Genomic DNA, 13,899 nt, shown 5'->3' on the forward strand with positions numbered 1-13,899 from the left:
TCACATTCAGATCTCAAATTACTTTAAAAAAAAAGTATGGCTCCTTATAAAAAAAATACTGTATCCCATTTGAAATGAAAACACAGGTCTAACCTTAGATGCTGGTTTTTCCATCTTTATGATAGTCTTCTTTCCTCACCACCCTGTTAGCTGGTTTCTACACCTTTCTTAGTTTCCCAAAATTCATATAAACAGACCAGTTTGGTTTTTCCCCCCACAGATAGTGAGACATTACAATATGTTATGACCTAAAATTTACATCCAATGCCATAGACCCAAGCTCCCACTTTACAGAGACACCACCTGCTTTTTAAAGCACTGATTATTAAACAAGTTGTGAAAAACACTTTAAACAGCCACTGTAAAAAAAAACAACAACAACAACACACACACACACACATATGCACACATTCTCACACTCAAAAGCATCTTTACATGTTTGGATAAAGAAAAAAAAACAATCCACAAAGCTGGCTTTATCTTATCTACTCCTTTAAATTAAGTGCCAACCTGGCAGGCAAAGGAAGAGGCTCTGTATATAGCTTCTCTTTAGTCATCTGTACATGTAAGGGATATTTGAGGTTCTGCTTTCTTGAATTTAGCCAAGCCCATGAATATATTCTGGAATCTAGACTTTTTTTCCCCATCTTTTATCTAGTCTTGTGTGGTACAGGAAACAATCCACACAAAAAGACAGAAAATTTTAGGTAAAACTGTTTCTTTAAAAAAAAAAAAAAGTTTTTGAATTTAAAATGTTTCTCCATTTGTATTTTTTTATACATTTAATTTCTAAACCAATTAGTTTAGCTGGTTAGAGAATAATGCTAATGAATCTAAGGTCATACCTTCCACTAGAGAAAAAAACAACTTTGCTTTGCAGCCAGCCAGACTTCACTAAACTTCAGCAGGCTCATAATTTGTGCCATAGGTCATAAAGGCTAATGAATGAAAGTATGGCTGGTTCAACACACCCTATCACAACAAATGGAAACTCACTGCCTCCTGCACCTCAAACTGACCTGTGGGTCAGAAGCCTCTTTGCATATGAAGGACATCAAACATTTAACACAATCAACTCTCACCTTCTCCATGTAGCAGATACATATATAGCTATATATCCTATAGAAACACAGCTGGATTTGAAAATGCCTATGCTGCCAGAGTGAAGAAAGCATTCCAGAATTCTGAGATACTTTAGCTCCCTTTAAAAAAAAAGGTAAAAAAACAAAACTTCTCCACCTATTAGTTTAAAAAGAAAGGTCATCTTTGTATGGTAGAATTACCCTTCCAAATTTCAGAAACATTATTCAGAACTCCTATGCTACCATTTCAATATGACCAGTCTATTAAAAGCTAAGAAATCATGATGTAGTTGGTTTACTTCTCAGTAAAGTAGAATGGGAACTCAGTTTGATTTATTCTTCACAGCTATTTTTTTAATAGAGGTGACTCATTTTCAAACTATTGTAAATAAATCAGTTCCTCCATGACTCTATCCATGTTGAATGCCAGAATTCGTCAACATTAACTCTAGCTTTTTCTTCCCAAGCACTATTACTAAAGCTTGTGTGTAACAAGAGAATGCAAAAACTGATCATTTTTGAGACTAGCATTTTTCCCATAAAAGTAGCTTTAAGCCAAATTGTTTTAAAACAACTTTTTCCTAAAGTGCTGGACAGAAAATGTTATGGCCATTGTTGAAAGGATAAGAAAGATATGTGGAAATGCCTAAAACTAACTAAATCCTAGGAAAAGATTTTAATTGGATTTCTGGATGAAATACAGTGAAATGCTTGGAAATCATTCTGTTCCTATTTGAAGACAGTGCCATTATGCGTAAGCCAAGTTACTTATAATTTCTCCAACATCATAAAATGAAATTCATACTCCAAGGGTCAGAAATGAATAAAAATGCTAATTACACAAACATTTATAATGATTAGCTTTAGGGGATGTCACAGACAAATAGGGGCTTAAAACTTCAGGGACAGATTTCAATCTCTCTAGAAAAGGAGAGGAAATAGAATTATCACTTGGAGTAGATGCTCTTGTAACTGCAATGTCATAGTTTTTGAGTAGAGCTTTAACATCCTGTTTGTAGCTTGGATGTAAATTCAGATGCACAGACAGGGCATCAATATTAATTAACCCTGACATCCTCCCTTCTCTTAACTCCTGCATGTACTTTTCATCTAACTTCCTTATAGTTACTTTGTAATTTCAAGATTATCCCCTTTATTTTTATCATCATCCTTGTCCCTCCTTGTCATCATCAGAAGGAAGTTAGGGAAAGACTATTTCAAACAATTATAAATTTGAGTGATATAGTATAAAAATAATTTAAAGGGACCCTAGGACTCAGGCATTCCAAAAGGGCATTCTCTTCTTTCTTTACATGTCACTTTACAGGAGATATGAATTTGAAGATCTCTCCTTGAAGAAACATAACTTGTATATCCAGAACTATATGGAATAATGGGAGAAAAGGGGATCTCTACTGGTGTAAGGAGATACAAAATGGGGAATAATATAGTCCTGCTAGGTAAGAGAAAGGATATAGTTACTGGACACAAAAGTCTAAGGGCATTAAGCTCAGTCTCCATTTCCTAAGCTACACTCTATATACATTTTCCTAGGATTAGTGCCTGGTTTTAATATCCATTTGTATAAAAGTAATTTAAAGTACCATTTACATTCAAAGGGGACAGTTATGCAAACTTACAAATTATGTTATATACATATTCATAAATGTATTTAAGAAAATCTGGGACATAAATTTAAAGGAATTTATTTTCTGTTCTCTTAATGAATTATGGCTTGTTTCTGAATAAAGGGGTTAGGTTAGGGTTTAGAAGATCCTTATCTCTTTCCTAGCAGCAAGATTTTAAATAAAGTTATAAAGAAATAGTCTCCCTTCTTCAATATGAGATCTCCAAAGCCACATTCTAAATAAATTTATGCCTTTAAAAAAATCAAAATTATGCCTCAAATTATACCTTCTCTCGTTAGCTTAAGAAATTGCTTTCTCAACACATTCAGTGAAATGGCAATATTTCAGACTGCAGTCAAGAGGAAACCTTATTGGTTAGGTAATGAACACCATTCTTCCAGGCAATTGGGATGGAAACTTTGCTACAACTGTACTGTGCTGAGTAGGATCCTTGAGGTGGATGTAACAGGCAGAGAAGACCCAACAGTTGCTCCAGTGAAGTCAAGCAGACACAAGGGAGGAATCACTTAATGGATGCTGATCCAAAGAAAACAATGTCCTGACTAAACTCCTCCCCAACACTCTGGGCAGCAGGAGCTCGGGGTGAGGTACATTCAGGGAGCAAAAGCATTGTCTGCCTGTATGAAACTATACACCACAACTTAGAATTCCTGTAATGCAACATTTCTCAGTTATTTACTGTGCACTCAATGTAGCAGCTTTCCATAAAAAATGTAGAAAGCGGTTTTATCAAACTGAAAAAACAGATACAATGAGCATAAAGATGAATGGAACCATATCCTGAGTATTTAAAAAAACCCTGATGTGGAAAAAAGGATACGGGGAAAGAACTTCTAATGAGTGTCATAAATATGAGGACACAATTTGGAAATAGTGGGAAGTGGAAACACAAAGTGATTCTGGTTAAGTCAAAAGACTTCCATTGCAGGTTTAAACCTTACCTCAAAGGAGATTAAATGAATCTTGGAAGCACTTGTGTCCTAGGTATATAACAATTTGGTCTCTGTAGCAGCAAGAAAACTAAAATGCTTTTTATTAAATAATATTGTTCCTAGGTAATACTAAAATAAAGACAATTCACAATAAGGTTGTAGGTAAAAATTCTCATTATAAGAAAAAACAGTAAGTTGTGGATTAAATAAGCTAGAGGGCTTTTATTTCTATTTCTATATCACTAAGGTATAACCCATGACAATGATGATGACACCATTTAGCATTCATATAGCCTGTATATTTGCGAAGTGTTTTACAATCATTTTGGCCAGTCATTAGTTTTTAGCATAACAGTGCTCTCTTCTGCAGAGAAGTAGAAGAGACAGACATATGCACAATAGTTGTTTTAAAGTATTTTTTAAAATATCCAGAGGGTTTCGGAATTTTCCCTAAAGTAGGCGTTCTCTCAGGGGAAAAGAAGCAAACAAGATAAAAATGGAATAGCAAAAAACAAAGAGGAGGACAGTTCCTTATTATCAGATGAAGTCATTTAACTGCAAAACTTCTGAGTAAAAAAGAAAATATAACAATGCCATGTAACCTCTGCCCCTCAACTGCATTTTTTTGTTCAAATCTTGCATGTTTAATAACCTACAGAAAGAAGGCTCTTCTAATACTTTTTCACTTCAGCCAAAACTTTGTACGAAAGATAATGACACGAGAGCTACTGTTGGTCTCAAAAGCACAACTCTAAAGTAAAAAGACATATAACATTTTAGAAAATACAAAACAAAAAAGGCGCGCTCTCTCTCTCTCTCTCTGATCAGAACTCTCCAAATTACCTAGTGAGTAATGCTGCTACTTATGCTGAATGAAAAGGATATAAAGAAAATCAATTTCTAATAAAACTAGTTGATCCCACATACCTCACTTTGAAATGTCACCTTCGTGGTAGTCCTTAATTATTTTGAAGAAATAACAAAAGTCAGATGAAATTCCATCCCACTCTGCCCAACAAAATATTCCAACGACATTTAATTGAATATGTCTCATGGTCTTAGGACTAACAGAGTTGTCATGCAAAATGCTTGTACACCCATATATAGTAGTCTAAATAATAACACTGTCACTTAGATTTGAACAGTATAAGCATGCAAGCATAATGATTGTGATATTCTTTTTACCTCTAAATTTTTTCTTTTACTGTTTTATTTTTTTGGGGGGGAGGGGAAGAAGAGAGGAAGAAAGCAGAAGTAAATGAGAGAAAAAAGGACCTGTAAGCAGTTTATACTGAATCACAAAATCAGATGCCCTCAGGAAAATTGACAGGACATTACTCCAAACTTAGAAGTCACTATTCATTCTACTTTTTATTTATTCCCATCCATTTGTTGGAAATGCTTCCAATCTCTTCTCTGAGCAATGGATTCAGGTCACCTTAAAATGCAATTCATCTAGGGGGTAAAGCTACCACCAGGCAAACCTGAAAGCTGTAGCTACCACGGTAATGGATATGACAGAGAAACAAACACAATAGGAAAAAGTGTGTCTGGAACACTATTTTGGTACATTTAAATGAATTTTGTTTTTAAAACTAAGGCAGCTCTCCAAATTTAAGGGAGGGGGAGAGGAGGAGGGAGCTAATTTTTTCCCAAACCAAATGAGGGAATATATATGTAATATATGTATATTTAGAAAACTCAGAAGAAATAAAAGAATGAGCCATCTGAGTCCTCAAAAGTCATTTAAATTATACTATTTTATATTCTGCTTACAGGAAAAAGAATTGAAATTTGGATAAAGTATCATCATAAAAAATCATAGAGTGAAAAAAATGCTAAGAATGGTTCTTGCTCTGATAGAAAGACGTAAACTCATGGAACAAAACATTAGTATGTTTTACTTTAGATTAGTAAACTCCTTGAGGTTACGGACTCATATTTCTTCTGTATCTACCCACAGTGCTTAGTATAATGCTCTATTATGTGAAGATTCAATAAATAACATAGAATTACTGACCTTTGGTGCTTAACATTAATCACATATTGACTACTGAAGCATAACCTTTGGTTGTGATGCCTTAATAGTAAAAAGAGATAGGTGATAGTCTCTACAAACTGATATCCAAATACCAACACACAGTTAAAAATTGTCTACCAACTATTCTAAGGGCTTGTCAATTGTGAAGTACTGTTCTTATATCACCAACATCAACTACACCACAAAATACATTTAGAGAGAATGAAGAAGAGAAGGAATACATGTAGACTAAGCGGTAGAACTTCCGGAGGGTTTTATGTTTTCGTGTGTGTGTGTGTGTGTATGTGTGTGTGTGTGTGTGTGTGTGTGTGTGTGTGTGTGTGGTGTGTGTGTGTGTGTTTACTTATGTATGTTTTCTTGGATTCTTAAAAATTAAAGTTCTTTATAAGCAAATTTCCTGTTTTCTTATCAGGTAGGAAGCAAAGAAGGGGAGAACCATAAAGCGCAGGAGGCAAATGTGAACACATGTACCACAACAGAAGGAAGATGAAGATGAGATGAACTCCAGGATTAGAGCAACACCTATCAGACACATCTAGACACATATTGCTAAAGGTTCTTTCCAGGAGTCTCTAAAGCCACCATACATCCCACTTTGGCATTTCTGCCAGATATCTCTGCCACAAACACTGGCTTAGAAGATATAAGGCAATATTTCCTGGCTATAATCTAAACCTTTCTAAGGTTATTATAAAACAAAAGATCTATCATGGGTAATGATTTCTCCAATGTCCACCACTTTTCTCTTGACCTCGATCCTTTTTATTTCCTTCATCATGCAACTCCTGCAAAAGTTTAAGGTGCTAAAATTCTCAAGAAGGGGAAATTCCTTCCATTGAAATTTTGCTGTTTCCCTCCTTTCCTATTCACCACCCTTTTCTCCTTCTAGTTGTGGACCAACCACTACTAAGACATAAAGTTTGCACAGATAAAGCAGTTAGTGCTTTCTGACCTCAATAAAACTAATTAACAGATGGGAACAATAAATTCAGATGAAGCAAAAGACAGAAACAAATATTTAAAAAAATATGTGAGCCACCATTTTCTTCTAACTTCCCAACATGGAGTGTTCTCTACAGAAAATCCCAGCTTGGAAAGGAGAAAATCTGTGGTAGCCATAACTGAAGACCAAAAATAGCTCCCACCACCTTAAGTCATTTCCCTCTACTAGGCTATATACAAGAAGTACTTAGAACAAATACCAATTAAGGATGATTAAAGAACCAATTGGTGGCCCTAAAAAGTCACTAATTACAAATCCTCTAACCTGAACAAGGCCCTGGTTTTGTTAGTAATTGAAGCTGTCAGTGCAGAATGAAGCCTGCCTGACGTCAATTAATTCATCACTCAATTCTCATTTTCTCTCTCCGTCACTCAATTCTAATCTCTCTCTCTCTCTCTCACACACACACACACACACACACACACACACACAAATGTAAGAAAATGTAAGTGTGGAATGGAGCATAATTTATCATCATTAAAGGTGGGGAAAGTATCTTTGAGAACTGCATTGCTGGTTATCTCATTCCCACTGCTCTGAAACTTTTTTCATACTTAATATTTCATGGATGTCAATGTTTCTGTGACTGTGGTACCCTTTTAAAATTTAGTCACACATACATTTTCCCGTTTCCTTTTATTGGGCAAAAGGGAGCATTTCATGAAGGGCTCAGTAATTTTTTATAAGAGGAGCCAGTTCCCTCTGATCCTGACTGAAGGGAACACATGTAAAGGACAATTGTGGTAGAGCTCTCTTTACCTGGTGTCTCACCAGGCCACCTTCCTCTTAAAATTTCTGGTTAAATCAATGGGTTCTGACTGCAAATTGTTAATCTCTAAAGTGGGCTTAATAATGCCCACTGATTTAAATAATTAAAAAGAAAATGAACAGTTAATTCTTTTGTTTTAAAGCAGAAAATTATTGGTTAGTTCCTAATTCCTATGAAATTTTCTTGCCTTTAATTTGTCTCATATATTTTATGGGGAAGTTTTGAACACCACTGCAGTTTTTCTAAAGGGATTATACAGATGAACCAACTTTAAACAGAGTTAACTGGTTGTGGAGGTGGGGAAAAGGAAGGTACTCCTGGCTTTTTTTTTCCCCTTAAAAAAAATAGAAAAAGAAAAACATTTCTTGATACTTGAGTTTTGTGTATGACATTTTTTTTTTCTCCTAACGATGACTGACTACTGGGAGAAGCAGCACCAAAATATTTAACAAAGTAAGAGATAATTTTCTAATAGAAGCATTCCTTCATCCCTCCTGCACACTGCTCAGGAAAACAGACTGATAAAAATCTGAATAGACAATAATATTCCCTATGTTCCCACCTCCTTTCAACATACTTGACATAGCTGAAACTGCCAAGTGTGCAAGTTTAGAAGGCATCTTCCTAAGAAACATATAGATTCATTATATTGAAGCACTTCGTTTGCTTCTCTTCTTCAGAGAGCACTGCTATTTATTTACTTCTTTTTAACCACAAAACGAATTCAGACAGACAGGGTGACTAAACCCCAGGAGAAGGTGGATACCAGTGAGCAACCTCATTATTTGGGAAGGTAGTTTCCATTACCTTGAATTGACCCCAAAGATTTTGGCGTTTTAGATAAAGTAAATATTTTCCACCCGTAATGATAGTCTGTAAAAGAAAACTGGGATTTCGGCAAAATTTAAATAAAAAGATTAAGATTATAAAACTGCATCCAGCCATGCTGAGAATATCACATCTTCTATTAGTTATGGGGAGAGCAGTTCTGAGAAAGCTTTGCTCTACTTTCTTTCACATCAAATGAACCACATAGTTCTGTCTAGAAGACTTAGTTATAATGGAACTTTACCACTACTGCAGGGAAGACAGCACAGAGGCTTAGTTCTGATTAACATTCACTCCAAATACTGAAACCTGGATACTATTGTTATGATTTAGTCCATCAGCTTTTCGCTAGCCTTCCAACCAAAGGACTTTCTAACAGTACTAAGGCAAATACATGTTCTAATACAGGAAGCTATCATAATTTCCCCTAATATGACATTAACAGTTATAGCTATGGATTAACTCCATGGTGTGATTAATGCATGCATCATGCATATAAAACTAAAAACAAAAGGGGGGGGCCATTCCCTCAACTTCTGTCCAAGATGTATATGCAGGTTTAGTTTAAAAACAGATGGTACATGTCTGAACAAAGCAAGAAACATTGTGGGGTCAAAACCAAACCAGTTAAAAATAATACTAATGTCAATACCTTCTCTTTTGCCTTTCTATGAAAAAAGACATTTATGAAATAACAAATTGGTCAATTCCTGTTGTTCTACCCCCTGGTCCCTACCCCAACAGCCTGCTCTCAACCTCCTACATAAATAAGAACTCATTCTAAATACAATTATTTTTCTTTAAAAGAATTGTTTGTTGGGTACCATGCTACTTTAATGCTGTCACTATGTTAACCTGGGTCAGTCTTCTTGTGATGGTCAAGGCTGCTTCCTTAAGAACATCAATGTCAAACTCTGAGAGGCAGCATTAAGGCATTGGAGAAATAAGGAACCTTCTTCTTATGGAGCAGACATTTGTGATACATTCCTTGAGATACTGAACTGCAATCTCTTCCCCAGCCTCCTGAAGAAAAGACTGGGGAAAAACAGGAGGTGCTGAAAAAAAAAAAAAAAATAGAATTCCCAGCAGTCATACAATCAATTGTCTGTATTTGTTTATGTGGGTTTTTTGTTTTGTTTTGTTTTGTTTTTTTAAACTAAAAGGTATGGAAGAGAAAAACAAAAGTAAAGGCTGAGCTGAATTCCAGGTACAGGTACAGGTCGATGGAAGCTTTTCCCAATCTGTTTGGCACCTCGAGATCTGACGAGCGGTGGAGCTGTCTTTCCTATCTCACGTTAGGTAAGTGGCTGTTTAGGCAGTTACACTTCGTTCTACCACTCCTTTTGATACGCCTTCTGCTCCACCTGTATTCCAGCTCCTTTCCCAGGTACTTCATTCACCGGTTCCTTGCCCTTGTGGGGCTGTAGATGTTATCACCCCTGCCTGTGCGACAACAGTTCCACTGGGTTCCTCCAGCCGAGGTCTTTTGACATCTGGCTCCCCTGAGGAGGCTGCCGGGTCTTCTGGGCCCACTTCACACACCCGAGTAACCACTACAGGAGTGGAGGAGCTAGCCTGGGCTGCGAGAAGTTGCAGTGGGTTTGTAAGGGCTGGGAATTGAAGAGACATAGATTTAATATGTAAAATTAAGACCAACACTTGTTCTTCTGAACAAAGGTCAAAACCAAACCACTTATTTGGTAAGTGAGTAAATGACAGAGAAAAGAAGCTTACCACTACACTCAAAAATTATAACGGCAAAATCTACAACATACTTAACTTGAGGATAAATGATAGCGGTACTGAGCGAAACAGTCCACATTTTGTATTTACCACAGCAAAGATCACACAGCAGGAGAAGTGAGAAAAATCTAGGTGATAAAGTGGAAGAAGAAAACGAATGCAAAGACTACTAAAATCTTACCATAAGAAGTGCCAGTGATGCTGTTGGAAGGAACAGCATGCTTTCCATTTTGTGTCACTGCCCTAACTGGGAGCTGGTGTTGCCCAATGGTCACTGGTGTTGCTGGCTGAAGTATTGTAACTGTTTGTCCTGGAACTCCCTGAGCCATCTGACTGGCAACCGTCTGGATGACTCGGCTGGCAGTTGGAATTGTCGCGAATGCAATCGTAGGCTTATCTTCCAATGCTAACAAAAGTTAAAGAACACAGTATTACAGACAAACTAACAGAGGCATTTCTCTTAATTTCTACTTGACACCAACACATCAGAACTGATAAAAAAGGAATAATATAATTCAAATTCAGTAATACAAACCCTATGGACTATATATAACAACACTGTAGATAAGAGTTTCAAGGCACTCAATCACTTAATACACTATTTGATTAAGGAATGTTGACTGAAAATGGGAAAAGATTTAGAATCCTTTTTAAGCAGAAATTTTTTAAACTTCAAGTGCACTGTCAGAAGGCCATGACATTCATTAAATGAAAAGGTCAAGAATCCCCTATTATTTCCCAATAAATTGAATGAGATATTTCCTATAGAGCACATAAGTTAGTCTTAAACAAATTTACATCACTTTTTAAAAAACATTAAATAGCTGCCTGATGATTTTTATGTCTAAACAGTACCACTTTCTCCAAACAAATGATAAAACTAACACCACAATGTTTCTTCATCTGATTAACATAATCACTCAAATTTCAAATATCCATAATTTGATTTTAAAAACATAATATCAACAATGTTTCTATTTGCCTGAAGTGTTACAAAAGCAGTTACTCACAAAAATGCAATTCTCCTATTGATAGTGCCACAAAAATACTGTGAAGAGATAAAACAAAGCGATCAAAAGATAACAACTAAGAGATATTACTTATTTTAAAAGAGATGAGTCAATTTTTTCTTTTCTTTTTTTTTTTTGTGTAGTGACTTAAATTTTATAAGATATCCCAATAAGCTCATGAAAGTCAGAATTTCTAGTTCGGAAATGAAATATTCATTTTAAATTACTTCTACTGACTCTTCACTAGAGGTCCTATTGCTATAACTACTAACTCATTTCCATAGGCTGATTCTTTTTATGTTAAAAAAATTTATATTTCAATTTCAAAAAAGATCCAGGCACTTAGTGAATGTAATCTTGAAGAAAAACTACCAAGTATTCAAAGAAACCTGTTTTGTGACCTATTAAATAAACAGCAGAATTTATAATTAAAAAAAAGTACAATTCATGCAAACATAGTTCATGGGTTGAAGAAATGGTTTTAAAAAATCATCTTCATGTTATTTGCTACTATACTTCTGCCACAACTCATCCATGTTTCCACTACTGTGCTCTTTGATGTTTCAGAAACCAAGTTCTAATTCAGTTTATATTTTACAAAGGCCAAAGTTGTCTACATCAAGATCTAATGAAATTACCAAATGGACAGGTTACCTCTTGGTTCACTGCCCAAATCCAAAACTGTGCCTGCTGCTTCGTGGCTATTTCCTGCCGTGCCCTGACTGGTAAGGATGTATCCATTAGCTGAATTAGCAGATGTGGTCACAACTCTGACCATTGTAACAGTGGGAGCTTGCTGCACAACATGAATTGCATGACCAGAAGGCTGCTGTGAAGTCACTATTGAAGCTGGCATGTAAGCAACTGGTTTGGCCACGAGATTAGATGGTCGAGGAGGAACAGCCATTATTACGGGCTGAGCACTAACAGGAGAACCTAAAGAATACAAAAAGTGAGAAAGATAATAAAGTTTGTATATTACATGGTATTTTAAAAAATTCTCTTGACATCAGCTCTGGTTCAAGAGTATTGAATTTTTAAAAAAAAATAGAATACATAAAAAAATGAAACAAAACACTTCTCTGCAAAACAGGTAACTCTTACCAGGTGCACTTTGTGAATACCGATACTCTGGAACAGAGGCTAATTTTGACCCAAAATCATGGTCATGTGGAATGGGCGAACCCTCCCGAGACAGGCACTCTGGAGTCTGTAGGCCACTAGAATGAGGGGACATTAGCCCCGGATGAGTAGGGGAAGCAGGAGCACTCCTTTAAAAAACAAGAGAAGCATCATGTTATGTCAGTAAAAGTCCAAAGGGTTTAGATATAAGGGCGGCAATAAATTAAAAAACAAACCGAACACAAAACTCCAACATCTATATCCTACACTCCACTCCTTTACCAAACCTTTCTTGTGCTCCTCTTAACCCCTAATATATTTGCAACACAACCATTCTTGGCAGGAACGGCTTGCCAACTGACAACATAAAACCACAGTTTTAAAGCTCCATTAAGTGAGAGGAGAGTGCTTTGTTTGTGGCTTTGTAATAAAAGTTACAATTAAGAGCATCTACTCCCTGACTGAAAAGACTAGCCAGCCTTCCATGAACATGCCTTAGCATTCTGCAGTTACGAACCACACTTCTAGCTGGCCCCTATTTCACATGCAAAAATTCACAGTTGAGAAAAGTAAAATAAACACCAGATAGTACGACTTGTTTTACATACATAACAAATATAAATGAACAAATGAGAGTTCATTCATCTTCATTAATCAACGCTCTGTAAAACCTTCCATACTCAGTAGGTTATTGCTGGCATGTAATTTCTGTTCTTGTGCCTTCCTCTATTCCTACACAGTTTAGATTACTTGATCAATCTTCTAACCAACTTTCCAGTTTCCAGTTTTGTCAATTTAACTTCATATTACATCCAGACTTGTCTTTCTAAAATTTTGCAAGCTCCTACCCACACTAACATAGCCAACAAATCTTTGTTTTGGCTGCTAATGGGATTCTCAATGACAAATTATGACAAGTAAGTAAGATGTTATAATTTGAATTTATAACTTAATACTAGAGACTAAATTTTAAACTACAAAAGTAATTTTCTGTTTGAAGTTACAAATTTCAAAATATAAAACTATTTTCATCAAAATCAGTGCCATTTTTATTGCTTTTAATGTATACTTTCATATATCATCTAAGCTGACAAGTATATTTTAAAGGGTTATGGATCATCATGCTCAAGTAACATCAATCAATTTACCTTTTAAACATTACAAAAATTCATTAGTTTCTGAAACATATTCTTAAAACATCTGGGTGCTTTTGAGAGCAAAAAATAACAAGATTTTTCTATTTAAAGTGAAATTTCCTTTTCTTAATAGCTTCAGAACAAGGAAACCAAAAGGTGAGACAGAGTGATATTTACCTTGATGACAAGGGCCCAAAAGGGGTTCGGAAACAGGACACTCCTCTCTGTCTCCGTTTCCGGAATGCCTGTTCTACTAGCTTGGCTTCTGATGCTGGGTCAATGCGCCAAAAGGAGCCCTTTCCAGGCTCCTCCTGAGAACGTGGGACTTTAATAAAGTAACGGTTCAAGGAGAGGTTGTGTCGAATAGAATTCTGCAGGGAGAGAAAAGACAGATTCATCAATTATTGACCAACCTGGAAACTCACATGGTACCAAGAGATTGCAGGAATATTGCTATAAACAGAGAGTCACAACATATGGAAAATAATCTGAACACTGAACTAAATAACTACAGAAAAACAACCATGAAAAATGTATTAAATTGGCGGCAGACAAAGTGTGTTTTCTTTTATCACTGCTGGGGG

The 13,899-nt window shown here is 35.9% G+C and overlaps 1 protein-coding gene across 1 annotated transcript in view; it reads right to left on the reverse strand.

Annotated features, from left to right (window-relative positions):
- Positions 1-6,037: 6,037 nt before the first annotated feature.
- FOXK1 (forkhead box K1) overlaps positions 6,038-13,899 on the reverse strand; it is a 106,333-nt gene continuing 98,471 nt past the window's right edge. Inside the window, 5 exon segments of the mRNA XM_027874654.1 lie at positions 6,038-9,914; positions 10,229-10,453; positions 11,712-11,993; positions 12,162-12,328; positions 13,493-13,686. Of these exon segments, the coding sequence (XP_027730455.1) occupies positions 9,697-9,914; positions 10,229-10,453; positions 11,712-11,993; positions 12,162-12,328; positions 13,493-13,686 (1,086 nt within the window). The 3' untranslated portion in view covers positions 6,038-9,696.

The sequence above is a fragment of the Vombatus ursinus genome, unplaced genomic scaffold (genome assembly GCF_900497805.2).
Source record: "Vombatus ursinus unplaced genomic scaffold, bare-nosed wombat genome assembly UNPS02014807.1, whole genome shotgun sequence".
Taxonomy (NCBI): Eukaryota; Metazoa; Chordata; class Mammalia; order Diprotodontia; family Vombatidae; genus Vombatus; species Vombatus ursinus.